This window comes from Micrasema longulum, unplaced genomic scaffold (assembly GCF_059751315.1).
Source record: "Micrasema longulum isolate JH-2025_06_02 unplaced genomic scaffold, ASM5975131v1 h1tg000541l, whole genome shotgun sequence".
Taxonomy (NCBI): domain Eukaryota; kingdom Metazoa; phylum Arthropoda; class Insecta; order Trichoptera; family Brachycentridae; genus Micrasema; species Micrasema longulum.
In genome coordinates, this window is record NW_028277737.1 from 514532 (window position 1) to 529709 (window position 15178).

At 32.9% G+C, this 15178-nt stretch overlaps 1 protein-coding gene across 3 annotated transcripts in view; it reads right to left on the reverse strand.

Moving 5' to 3' along the window:
• LOC148280774 (5-phosphohydroxy-L-lysine phospho-lyase) overlaps positions 1-15178 on the reverse strand; it is a 49558-nt gene that overhangs the window by 12068 nt on the left and 22312 nt on the right. For 2 of the 3 annotated variants that reach the window (XM_088227801.1, XM_088227803.1), the window contains 5 exons: positions 12396-12630; positions 9177-9270; positions 7852-8066; positions 6101-6320; positions 866-1110 (listed from right to left, as the gene is read on the reverse strand). In XM_088227801.1, the coding sequence (XP_088083927.1) occupies positions 866-1110; positions 6101-6320; positions 7852-8066; positions 9177-9270; positions 12396-12630 (1009 nt within the window). Of the gene's footprint in view, positions 1-865; positions 1111-6100; positions 6321-7851; positions 8067-9176; positions 9271-11267; positions 11406-12395; positions 12631-15178 lie in introns of those variants that run through there. The other variant, XM_088227804.1, reaches the window with a different exon arrangement.

Genomic DNA, 15178 nt, shown 5'->3' on the forward strand with positions numbered 1-15178 from the left:
TGTTTACAAACAGCATTTGTTTTTTTGTGGATCTCAATCAGATTCTTTCCTTAAATTCCTTATAATTTCTACCCATGTATTTATTTTTAGAGAATTTTCAGTAAAACTAAAATAATATTAAATTCAATACACTTTTAAAAATCGTTTTCTTAAATAAGTACAACCTTTTGTTGGGGAGACGATCGGAGTTGGACGTTTGCAAAAAAAATGCCATATTTGAAAAACTATTTATTTTATGTTTCGGAATTCAACCATAAACAAGTACCTACTTAAATTGTTTTTTTTTTTTTTGACAATTTTTAATTTTTGAATGTAATCATTAACAAGTACCTAGGTATCTACTTATCAATGAAAAGTCTTTTTCAATGCTAGTAACAGGCAAGCCAACGTTCGGGCAGGACAACGTCTGTCGGGTCCGCTAGTTTATTATAATTACCGACCGGTATTGAAGCTACACGTGCTCTAATATCAAAGTATAATTTAGAAATAAAAAGTTCACTATTTTTTATTTAAATTCTAGCAGTGTCTGCTAAATACTAAATCCAATGCACATGATAATAGTCAGTCTTATCACAGTGAATTCTTTTAAAATTTTAGTTCATTACGACACAAAATTTGTACATATTCTTTTTGATCCAATTTCTAAATCTATAAAAAAAATGTGGTTTTTAACACTGTGGCAAAAAACATAAATAAAAGAGAATAAAAAAACAATAAAACAAAAAAAAACAATTGAAAATCCATAAATTAAATGAAAACAGAGCATCGTACAAAATAAAATCGCTAAACGGGAGTTTAAAAAAAAATCTTAGTTAAAATAAAGGTTAGTTTTGAAGCAAAATCTAATTCTCTTGTAATGTCTTACCTTGCAACGACATGCTGTGCTATGCTTGTGGCCGGCGTTCTTTCTTCCCGATCTAACACCAGCTCAACTCCTGAGAACAGTCCTAGTCCTCTGACATCGCCCACGAGCGGATGCCTGGTTCCGAGGACTTCTAAGGCTTGTAACAAGTATCCTCCGACGCGCTCGGCATGCGCCAGCAATTGTTCGTCTTCTATCACGTCTAATACTGCGTTTGCTATGGCGCATGACACCGGATTGCCGCCATACTGAAAAACGAATGTTTTGGAAACTAAATACATTTTTGATGAATTTAATAGAAGAAATATATTCCTTAACTCAATTTATTATTTTTGTCAACAACTAGTAATGTATTTTTCATTAAAATTTATGACATATTACAACAGAGATAAAGAACATTTTAGATAATGGAATGTAGAAGTCTAGGCATCCACAGGGCTTATGACTTATCATTGGCTGGTTTAAGTGGCCATTTTACACACTTTGTAACATTCACCTACATACAAGGCAACGCCTGAAAATATTTTTCAATTTTTATACTTCTTCTTGGACAACAATGTTTTGAGTTTATCCAAATTTTTATATACGAGGACTGGATTCAACCTCCTAGGAAGCTGTTAATATTAACATATTACAACAGAGATGAATAATATTTTAGAGAAGGGAATATAGAGGTCTAGGAACCCACAGGGCTGTCATTGGCTGGTTTCAATATTTAATAGAAAATTATTTTCAGGCCTTGCCTAGTATATAGGTAAAATAATTCAATCATATGAATCTCACCCGCAACAATAAAGGTTTCAGCTCTTTAACTTCACAAACGTCAACAGATGGAAGAATCGAAGGAATATAGATGTTTAAATATAGGCCGAATTGTAAATGTTACAGTTTATAAAGTAGCCACTTAAACTAGCCACGACAGGTCATAAGCCATGTGGATGCCTAGACTTCTACATTTCCTTCCCTAAAATGTTATTCATGTCTGTTGTAATATATTAATATAAACAGCTCTTTAGGGGGTTGAAAATCCAGTCTTTGTCTACAAAAATTGGGACAAACTCAAAACATTTTTGATAAAATTAGTGAGGTAAAACATAATAATCCGTATTACATTTTAAATACCAAAAAAAGTACACAATTTTTTAATCAATTTTATGTCGTCCTAGGAAATTGAACACAAAACCTCACAATAAGATTTGAATTGCACTAACATTATGACACGTAATTTCTGCATTACATCATCTCATTATTAAGCGAAAAGGGCGTCGAAAATGACATAGTTAAAAAGGATGTCGTATTGTGTTTTAATGAGCAAGAAAAATGGTTTCACTGAAATGAAAATAAAACCATGTCACGTAAACAAATAACCCAACAAATATACCCGCGCAAAGCAGCAACAACAAAAAAAAACATGTTTATGAATCTGAGATCCACCTATTCGCGCTGCAGAGGGATTTACAAAAGCTCATACTGCAATAATTGTCCTATGCATCCCCCGGGGGGACATTGAACAAAGCAATTAGCGAGAACCTTGCCAAGCCATCATTACAATGAACTTGCATACTTCATTATTTCATATTTGCATTTCACAATTTCAGTAGAATGGTGGCGCTGACGAAGGGAGCTACTTTGTGCTGGCGGAAAACTTTTACTTAGATTTAATTTTAGTTTGCTGAAAGTAAATTTATCTTCAAATGTTTCGCGACGAATAGAATTTACGTATTTCGCAGTTTCTCGGCAAGAGATATAACTTATTACATTATTCTAGGTAACTTCACTTTTCTCTGATTGTATTATATCATATTTAGAGAGATGAACTTTCGTGAAATACGAATAAAAATTGTGTCACTATATTTTGTAAAAAAAATAAGTAGTATAAAGAACATTTTTTTTCATCTTTATTATGTTCTTTTGGATTACTATGCCGTGTGATTTTAGCAGTTTTGGCACTTCTTACCGACGTTTCGGATAAAACTTCAGCATCCATCATCTGGACAGTTGTACAAAATAATGCTTTTGGTATTTAAGAGAGGAATAATCTTTTTTTTTAATAAATTATAAACGAAAAACAAAGTACAAAATTTCATTCAAAACATGTCAATAATAATGATGTTATAACTTATATTTTTATATCACTTATTAACTAAAAATACTTGGTACACTTCCACTTATTTGTTTGGTCAATTAGCGCTTTCACCCTCTAATGGGCATCCTTATAAATTAATAATAATTAATTAATCAATGACTTATTTTTAAGGAACAAATATTTTTAATCAATAATTTATATATAAATGTAAGTTATTACAACATTACAATGGAATTATATCAAGAATCGTCAATAAATAATTTAATTTTAAAAAAAGACAATAATCATTTAAATACGCTTGATTGATACAATAATTTTATAAATCCATTATTTCAGTACTTATGTCGAATGAGTATATAAAAAGAATCCCTGTGTATTTGCTTATTTATTTTTTTTCACAAAATTAATCAATATTTATGTTCTTATGACTTACCAACAAACAAACCATCACGCCGTTTCTCCGTGGGGGTAGGTAGAGACGCTTCCTTTACATTCATACATCATCTCATGCGCGCACGACGATTATTATTACTTTTGACATGTCCCTTTTTAAGTATTTGTTGAATTTGGTCATGCCATATCCTTTTAGGTCTTCCTTGTAAAAACAAAAATTGCATCCATCAACATTCGCATCGTTATCGTTTTTTCGCTGTTCATTTGCTCTACATGTCCAATCCAATACACAACTCTATTCTTGATTTTGCCGATAATGCTTGTCCAAGCCATACATAAATAATACACGGGACATTTGTGCACCTATCATACATAGTTTTTTTTATCTTGAAATTGTATTCAGTAGAGTTTAACTTTTTTCCGCCGAAGATAACAAAAATATTTTTTTTTTAAAAATCAGAATATATCTGTACCTTAAAAGATTAACCACGGGAGTCACATTAAACGAAATGTTCAGGAAACAAGATTTTGCGATTCTGCAATTTCCAAAACATGATAGCTTTTTAACCAAATGAGAAATTTTCAATCTATAAAGAAATTTTCAATGAAAAAAAAAATTATATACAGGGTGTTCTTTAAACCCTTTCACATCTGAAACCACGATGATCAGTATGGGCAAGAAGACATATTGGCATATTTAAAAAAAATTTTAGAACGAAGAAAATTTGTAATAATAAAATATTAAAAAGAACAAATGGTTGCTTACTTCTGCAGGGGAGAAGACTCCCCCTCCTCGTTTATCTCCAGCAGAAGTTAGCAACCATTTGTTTTTTTTAATATTTTTTTTTTTTTAATTTTATTCGTTCTAAAAAAATATTTTAATGTGCCAATATGTCTTCTTGCGCATACTGATCATCATGGTTTCGGATATGACAGGGTTTAAAGAACACCTGTATATACAATAACAGTACATGTTAAAATAGCGTATCTGGGTCTACCGATGTTTTTTTTTTTTTTTTTTATTGGGGATATCAACAGTAATACATGTAATACAAATATAACAAATAACATATACAGAGAATAAAACCAATGACAGATATCCACAGAAATACATTAAATACACGTACAATACATACTAGTGTGTTTGTGTGAGTGTAAGTGAGTGAGAGGGTGGGTGTGTGGGTGTTATATTGGAAAGAGGGTGTCAGGTATCGAAAATATAAATATATATAAAATATTAAGAAATAGAGATAAAATTTAATAAAATAAAATAAAACTTTATTATTGAAACTAAGTATAAGACAAAAAAGTATGTTTTAAGACGCGCATTTTAAATGTTATTTTTTTACAATCAAATGGATCAATAAGGGGAAAGTTCAAAATATATTCACTAGCAAAACATATAAGTGGAGAGTTCTGGGCATAGTTCGTACGAACTGCTGGCACATGAAATAGAGAGCTCGACGTGTGACGGGTGCGGTAGCCGGGGACATTTAATGATAACTCTGACAAAAGAGCCGGACTATCAAGGCGTCCACTGAGTATGTCATGAAGCACCCCCATGTCCAACAGTAGACGGCGATCTTCTAAAGTAAGCAAGTGGTGTTTTTTGCAGGAAGACATATAATTGAGATCGGTATACCTGCATCTCCAGTTAAGATGTCTAAGAAATGTCCATTGAATTTTCTAATATAGTGCATAGTTTTCTAATTTTCATAGTTTTTTGCACTAAAATAAAGTGAACTTTAGATTTTTATTTCGACTTAAATAAAATTTTATAGCAAAAGTGGACTTCGGCATTTTATTCATGTATAAAAAAGCTTTTTGCGATTATTTCTGAATTCTTAACTTCAAAACGTCAAAAAGTAGATTTCCGTGTTTCATCCTCTAAAGTACAAACATTATCAGTCTAAATAATCGACATTAACGAAGCATATTCCGTAAATTTTATTTTTAGTAAATATTGTTATTTTCATTATCTGTTGTAAAATGTGTTATTCTAAATATATCAGCTCCGCAGCTCGAGTATTGCGTTCGTCTCATGTCAAAAGCACGTGGCTTAGTTACTTAGGAATTCATAATGTATATCGACTCGGCAACAGAACTTGTAAACACGACTTGGCACTATCACAACAATATCGGAGGAACAACCTTGTGCGCTTATCTTGGCGATTGGGGTGAATGACACTCCGTGGGCGCATGCGTGATAGTCACGTGCTTCCAGTGCCGGATTCGGATATTACTTGTCCGGAAAAAAATATTTCAAAATTTTCCAATAACCATTCCTTTCAAAACATGAGATTGAAAGAAGGTTTCGATAATTGAGACTATTAGAAGCAAACTTGGAAATCTCCATTGAACTGAGATATTTGCGAAAAACTTTAAAAAAATAATTGTGAGATTTCTAATTACGCTTCACTGGCGAATGCTAAGTTTGCTGTGTCAAGTAGTATAATTGAATCTGTTTTTGCAATATTTAGAGATGGTTTTAAAATACGCTATTATTTAGATAGGTAGGTTTTTATGTATAGTTTATATTGGCATCAATAACTAATTTTCTGTTTTTGGTGGATATTTCTAAGTTGCTTCAATTGTTGAATTAAATATTTTAACTCGATTTCATTATATATTTCAAGTTCACATTCTTTGCTTCCATGCAAAGAGCGTGAACTTAATGTATTAGAACAATTGTAAATTAATAAATCATTGAACAACATAAATTTAAAAATTATATTCATTTTATGTCTGTTTTATCTTACCGTGTTGAAATACTCCACACCAGTGTCTCTGAAACTGGCAGCGATGGCTTTGGTCGTGATGACTGCAGCTACAGGATGACCATTGCCCATAGGTTTGCCCATCGTCACAATATCAGGTACAACTCCTTGGGTCTGGAAAGCCCACATGTGACTCCCGACTCGGCCAAATCCAACCTGCACCTCATCAGCGATACAAACACCGCCAGCTGCTCTCACATACCTATGGAAATAACACAATAATAAGTATACTAAATGAAGGAATAAGCTGCTGGCTATTTTATCAACATTGATCTTTTTTTTTTGTTGCTACAACAACGTACGATTACCGATAATATTGTTATCATATTTAAAAACTGCAAATTTTAGTGTATATGAAGATAGTAAGCACAACGATTTTTTAACGTCAACAACTGCACTTTCTTTTTGGTTCCTTAATACATTAGTTTATGGAAATTCTGAAAAATTCTAATAAACAAATATTCATGATGAAAAATCCAAAGAATTACAAATTGTTGCAGTAAAATACACGTTTAAATTAATATTTCAAGTCAGCAAGTCAAAAAAAATTGTTTCTGGTATCTCGATTTGCATAAAAGTTAAATTTATTATCAGAGTAATAACTCTCTAGAGAAGCCCTTTAAGCTCTATTGTTTGCACTCGCAATTCTCGACGCAAGTACCTACGGCCCGTTGTATCACTGTATTCTGTAGCTAAGTTCGTGGTCAATAATCTTAGAATTGTTTTTCTCCGTATGGGCTATTAGGATATTACTCTAAGGATTTACTCATAGATCATGCTAAAGTACCTTTCCCATCTTGTTCTCCAAAAGTATCTGAAAGTCTCTTCAATGAAGGTGCACACAGGCCATCTAGCAGCTCAAAGCTTGGCGTATACACTCCGTACATTTTTTAAATACAAAGCGCTAAGCTCCTCCATGAAGCGTTTATCAGTTTTAATTATTTTCTTACTCGCAAACCTTATTATGTATTTTTAAGTATTCCGGTGGTATAATCTATCTCCCACACCTCTGCAAACTCTCTGCAATAAAGGCAACACGGGACGCTCGGCAGCATATTCGTAAATACCCACACGTTATCCGTTCGAGATGCTTTAGAATCCACCCGAAGTGGCTTTGAGAGTAACAGACATCTCGTAAGGAGATACCTGACGCATTATCCAACAAACCAAATCCTTCAAAAGACATTTATGATAAAGCCGAAATGTTCCCTTCCGCACGTAATGATGCATTGGTACACCAATCGCAGCGTATCTTGACCACTTTTGTTACACAAAGGTAAGATGATCAGTCTACTCGTACCAGTTCAGGATCTATGCAATATTCTAGTGTACAAACACCCTTTTAAATAAACATTTCATATCAACCATGTCGCGAATCGAACCTGAGTCCTCTTGCATGGTAAGCAAATGTGCTGACTATTACACCACGAGGCCGACAGAGTGGCAAAACTAAAATACTACAATGAAAACGAGAACCTTTATTTTGATTAATTTAGCAGGCGTTACTCAGGGGCGATTTTGTTACGTTACGAAATTGAACAGAGCGTATTAGTAACTAGCGCCAGAGTGGTTCCTAAACATCCTGAACGGAAGACATATATCCAAGTGATACCAAAATATCCCAAATGAATAACGCGTCAGGAATTTGCGACTATCCCTCCCTGCAGCACAAAGCGCTAAGTTCCGCCTCAGAACGTCCATCCCTACTTTATTTATTTTACTGTTTTACTTACTCGTAGACATTCTTGAAGTACCCTTCCGGTGGTATGATCTGTCCCCCACAGCTCTGCAAGCTCTCCGCAATGAAGGCACACACAGGGCGCCCGGTAACACAAAGCCCAGCGCATATGTCCCGCACGTCCCCTGAATACAAGGCGCTAAGTTCCTCTTCCGAGCGCCCATCTCTAGGGGCACGATATTTTCCCCGGTATGAGTCCGGCACTGGCGCCTGTAAACAGTGAGAAAACAGCGTGATTTTGCCGCCTGGTGTCGGTATTAATTATATGTGTCAATTTGTTTGTTTTTAATTGAAATAATGTAGTTTTGAATGTACGTAATATTAACTGAAATTTGATCTGAAATTTGTAGAGGATCAATTGCCATCATTTTCATTTTTTATCCATTGACTTGCGTCCAAAATTAAAAAATAAAACTAACCTTTTCATCACAATTTTTATTCTCGACTATAACAACAACAATAACAAAGCATTGCGCTATTTCCCCGTAGGAGATCTGCGAGCGGATCTCGACATTTAAAAGATTCATATATTTATACATATATATATACTAGCATATTACAACAGAGATGAAGAACATTTAAGAGAAGGTAATATGGAAGTCTAGGCATCTACAGGTATATATATATACATAAAAAATAAATAAGATAAGAATAAAAGTAAGTAACTTCTCGTATGAATAATATGAATGCGTATTTTTAAGAAGATGACAACATCAGCATAATAGTGGATTTGCAAAATTATGACGATAATGAGAAAGTTTGGTGGATTTTTATTTTAAGCCATTTTTAAAAAATAATATGTATCGTATTACCAGCGCTATGATTTTTTAAAGTGTTGTATTTTTTAAATTACATCACTTGTGACAGCTCATGTTATTTTCCCCTTCTTCTCGGTGAGTTCTGCTGATTCTTCGGATGACTTACTGTAAACCGGAAATCTATCCCAACTCTCCTATCATTGGTTGATTCGAAAGAACTAGTGACGCCATACAAAATAGGTCCTTTTTTATTAAAATAACTTTTATTATTTTTTTCATACATTTTAAGAAACTTCACCGTTCAACTAATGCTGTAATTTTTACCGCGCGTAAAAATACAGTTTGTTAGTCTGTTCAATTTTCTGCAGATAAATAGAGGAAATGTATCAATATCTCAATAGAGGCAATTATTTTTTGAAATGGAACTGTAAAAACAAAAAAATATATATTCTTACGATCTGTTACTTGTGTATGAAACGATAGTTTAAATTTAAACCAATCAAACATGGCTTATTTTTTCCATTTCTGTGAAGATATTTCTACAACTTTTATTCAGACTCACCACATGAACCCAGTCTTGTTGAGGCGGCCCCCCCGGAAGCTTAAACTTGTATGGAGAGATGTCTATCATTGTGTTAAGGTGACCATGGTAGGCACTGTAACAAACATTTAAGATAGCATCCACCCCTAAACAACAATAACTAATTTAAAAACTAATTACTATGGAAGGTGTCTGTCCTGATACGTCTACAAAACAGGAAATAAGAAAACAAAACATAGAAACTGTATAAATAAAATAATGATACCCATCGTTGACAAAAAATGAACTATTGTTAAGGAGAGATCGCAAAAAAATTAAATTATCTCTTTTCGTTTATAATCTTCATAATTCCCATAAGTATAGCAACCGTTGCGTATTTTGGTCGTTTATTGCATGGCGCCTACGCTAACAAGAACATGTCCGGAGTACTAAAAAAATATGTAACAAATCGCACCCGGGAATAACAGTGGCACAATAAATTACAGAACAGTTACACACACACCCGCGCTTTCAGTAAATTTACATTTATTCTCAAAAACAAAGGCGCAACTTAGAATTCACTTACTTGTGCCATCTAGTTTTGCTGTTTTTAGAAATAACAATGGCGTAATAATTATTGTGCCACTATTATGTATTGATTTTTTTTTATTTGGTAGAACATGTATATTTTTGCTTTTAAGGACACATAAGTATTTTTCAAAAATTACGCAAATAATTTTTCAGATAGAAAATACATTCATTAACATTTCTGCAAACTCAACTAAAAAACACTAATTTTAGAATTGTGCCATTATCATTGCTCAAAGGTGCTATCATGAATCTTTTCGCGGGAGTAGGGAAGGAAAAAATTTGGGGTTTTTATTTTTTTGCATGCGATTATACTTTGCTTCATATATGCCCACACTGGTGATTATACGTCAAATTAATATCGAGCTGTGAAATACCAATTATAAATCTTTTAAAAACGGAAAAAATGTATACAATTTGCTCAATTCAACTGGAACAAGTATTTTGGGTAATGCTTAAGGTCGCAATAATGTTCTAAATGAAAATCATCATTTTTGGTTTCACGTATTCGCATTTTGTGACGTTTAAGTATCAGTATGACCATATATGAACCAAAGTGTTGTTGCATGCAAAAAATAAAAAAATATTTCTTCTCTACCCCGCAGTAAGATTCATAATTGCACCCCAGGTGCGGAATAATCAAGATATGCTACATTAAATTTGCCAGAGCAGTGACCTGTGCATCATTAGATGCAGATAAGGTTTTAAAGAAGATAATGAATGATTAATCCAAATTCTGAAGAAATCATAGGTATAAGTTACGATGTCCTTAACAGCATTTCAAATTTATGTCGACGATAATATAACTATGTTTTTTTATTTGCGTGCCCGAAAACTTTTATTTGTTTATCTAAAATTTCACAACAGTAAAACATCAAAGCGATAAATTAATTACTTCCATTATAAAGTAATTCGTTAAGATGAAATCACTGTCAAGTTTATTTATCCAGATTACAAAAAATATGGAAAATATACATAATTAAAATCGTGCTTTCAAAAGTAAAAACAAAAACAATTGCTATGATTGTGTAAAATGCTTGTTGGTTTTCGTTTCAGGCCCCTATTTGTTTGACAAAGATTGTTTTTTTTGCAAAATAACATTTATTTTTATTTTTTTGCTAAAAATCATACCTAATTACTAATTTATTTTTTTTTAACTATATTAATTTATGCATACAAGAACCCTATAAACGATGTAAAAATACTGTTAAATCAACCCCTTGCATCAACCATTTCTATCGGTAGGCAGTGAAGACACTAAATTTGATCATCCTTTAAATTTAAAAAAAATGCATATTATTTAAACGAACTATCTAAATATAGATATGAATGTGCACACACGTCAACCCGGCATATTTAGAGGAATATTGGAGAAAGGAAAAAAATCTTGAGAATAAATGAAAGGTTTGTAACAGGTATTTGTGCTGTTAAAGGAGTTGGTTTTACGAAAGTCTGCAGACGCATCGAACATTTTTTATATATCAGATAAGCTTAAAAATAACACAAATTGCAGTGGAACTGAAAAATATTATTAGTTATCATTACCACAACACTCCACTCGCCGACTGTTGTTGACACCATTTCTGTAGAGGGATTTCTTCATTCTTGAGATCAGATATTTAATAATATATAAACACAATTTAATCACAATTCAAGCAGCAACTTACGACACACAAGATCATATCGTAAAAATATGATATAAGATTCACATTTTAAGATTTCGATGATAAGTGTGTGATTGACTCAAGAAAAGATGAAACATCAATGATTTTTCAAATGTTTTAACAACATTCTATGGTAAATTGGATAAATTTAAATCGATTCTCTCTTTTGCCAAGACGACACTTTCACCCTAAAATTGTATTATAATAATGCCGAGAAGATCGTCGTCGCGATGACCGCCCATATTTAGGCCTCAAAACAAGGCGTTTCAAGGCGCACTAGGCCCTAACAGCCCTTTACAAGGCCTTAGCAAGGCCAAAAGCTGTCCGCGGGCTCCAACGGTGGAAATGTTTTGTGTTTATGTGTAGTTTATGAGCTGAAAGAAATAAATGGAAAACAACGCCATTAGATCGACTGGAATGATGAATTTTGCATATTGATACCACCACACCTACATTTTTACACAACAAGTATTCAATAATGAGCACATTGGACGTAAATAACTAAGTAACATGACGACTATTATGTAATGTCAATTTTACGTGACAGCAATTATCCTGCTTTTAATGTGTGTTACAATTTTAACATAACAAGCGTAATTATTTGTTAGTCAACAAAAACTAGTTTCAACTGTCGTTAGTGTATCATTAAAATACCTTTATTTCTCAAACAAATTACGTTTGAATAATAATTCCGTTACATTTTCAAAACATCAGCAAAAACGTACAAAAATCATTAGCATTATTTTTTTTAAATAAGCAAAAAATCTACATTAATACCACAGCATTTTTAACGTCTTGTGATACTATGGTAACATTTTTGGTTGACAAGAGAATGCACAATCGATAGAAATAAATAAGCAACACCACAACACGCCATACGCATACATACCTACATACGTCTGCGATCAATCAGAATACCCAGGTTTTCCCAAGTGCCATAAGGTGTATCCCAAGGTTTTAACTTCGCCCCTCTCTTAAAATAATATTATCAAAATTTTAATTTACTTACTGATCCAGAGTTATAATTTCTTTGTGGCCAGTGTGAACCTTGGCTAGTCTGAGAGCCAAGTCATTGGCTTCTGAGCCAGAGTTCACAAAATAACAGACAGATAGGCTCTCGGGCATGGTGGCGACAAGACGCTGCGCCAGAACTACCATCTGGTCGTGGAGAAACCGATTGTTGGTGGAAAGTACAGACATCTGACGACATCCAGCATCAACGACCCGAGGGTGGCAGTGACCAACTATAACAATAACAAAAAATCTCCGAATTAAAAACTAACCTTAATTTATTCTTCTACTCTTGACAAAAATCAAGTGTTTTAACATTTATATTTGAAACACTGACATTGTGGTTATTTATTATTATAAAATAAATAAAAACACTACGTAATTTACATATTTTTTTTTTCTACCAACCGGTTGTAAAGCTTTACAAATTTATTTTGGTATATTAAAAACAAAGTGGTTTTTATTTACTTTTTCTTTTATCAAGTATTTTTATTATTACATATTTAACTACCCCCTAGCAAACAAAATATTTTTTCTTACCATCGCATCATTGAAGTGCATTACTATGATAATTATTTTGCCACTTTTGGTCCATATAAGACAAAAATAATATTTTTTTATAATATATATATTTACATCCATTTTTAGTGCCCGGGCCAATAAAAACTACATTTCTGTGTACAAAATAGAACAAGAATCCTAAACGGGTGTTCTAGACTCAATGGCACTCTTAGGTTGAAATCCTGAATAAGGAAATTGCGTGGTGATTAGTCCGCCTCATTATTGACATAATCACCAAATATGCTCGAGGTACCGAATTAAATTGCTGCCTAGGTCAACGTGAAAAATTGGTATTGAATGTATTTTTTCACTGTTCTTGGACTGGCACCTGAAGAATCTTAACTTCATTCAACAGACGATCAAAATACACTGAATTTAGTCAACTTATACACTACTCTGTGCACCGCCAGGTACGAATAGGGGGATGATGATGATTAGTATATGTGACAACCACACGAGAATGAAAATAGCTTCGTACCCGCGTAAACTCTGGTACACGGAGGGTTAAATTCAATTTGAAAAGTCGTGATCGAAGCAGTTCACCTATATCCCATTACTCAAAATATACCGTCACAAATATCCCAGCACAGTTGGTTCACAAATCAGCGGTAGATAGATACCAATCATCCGTAACCCCGATCCAAGACAATGGATTGATTTATCCACCCTCCCGCTTTGTGTGCTAGAATTGCGTCACACTACTCATCTCATTGATCCCTTCCTGGACCATCAATTTCAAATATCACACTAGCATCCTATCACTATGGACCAACGCCAGCGCATCTCACTTCCTAATCGACAATACTAAATTACACTACAGGAACATTGTTAGCCAATAGAATAATGGCCAATTGAGATCTTCGGCAAGCAACTAGTTACCTATTTTGTGATCCTGTTTATCAAATATGCACACGATTTTAACTTTGGCCAATTCACCCTAAATCCCGCCGAGGTAATGCATTTTTTGTTGCGTACACAAGTGCTCATCCCGAAAGACTTTATAATGATTTCTCGACCTTAAGCTACAAATTAGAATAAAATATTACATTACTAACATTTTTCAAAACATGTTAGACCATGACATGAAAACGTCCGTCAGTTACAATGCATTTAAGAGGGCGGTGAGCAGACGGATAACAACCAGACGTTTTAATATCCTGGGAATATGTCTTTGACGTAATATTTTGTTTAATTTTTATTATATTTCGTCATTTTTATGTTTTGTGATTAATATAAAAAGTTAAAATTTTTACTGAAATTATTCGTACGGATTGAAATTGTTTAAGCATCATCCAATTAAAAACTACATATAACAATTAAGGTCCTTTTTAAACACAGGAAATTTTAAGCCAGTTGGGAGTTGGGACCTAAAACAAAAAACCTCTCTGCATTGTTACAGTGAAATAAATAAATAAAAGTGTATCGTTAATAAGCGAGTGTGTTTAAACAACATTGAATCGGGTTGTGGTTCTGTCACGGACTGACAGAACAGAGGTCCGAGATTCGGACCCCACTCCACCCCAACTTAATTTTGATTTTCTAATAGTGAGATATTTTCAACATGGTAAATGAAAACACTGAAAATATTATTTTTTATCAAATGTACATGATGATATGATGAAATTAGTTTAATTAATTTAATATTTTTTTATAAAACTGATAATTTCGCAAATACGTATAAAAATCTAACTGATGATACTATATATATATATATATATATATATATATAGATAATATTGCCTTGACCAAATACGAAATTCCTAGCTAGTCATCACCAGAAACGTAACTTATATTTATCCGAAATGTAAAACATAATTTAATAACTATACAAAAGTCAATTAATGTTGAAATTCATTGCAACAGAGAGGGAAAACGTTTTTGAGAAGGATAAAGTGGCCACTTAAATCAGCCAGTGACAGGTCATCAGCTCTGTAAATGCATAGACTTCAATATTTCCATCTTAAAAATATTTTTCCTTTCTGTAACAACAACTTTTAATTCTAATAACTCTATAGGGATTTAGATCCAGCCTTGTCTACCAACATTTAGACATACTCAAAATATTGTTCGTCAATTAAGGTGTTTAAAATAAATTAATAACATACCTAATAATAAATAACCTTCATATTACTCGTAGATATTATTCAATTTTAAAATATGTAGGTACTATACGTACATATTTATTATCATTGACATGGATTTTAAGGTAAAAGATTAATG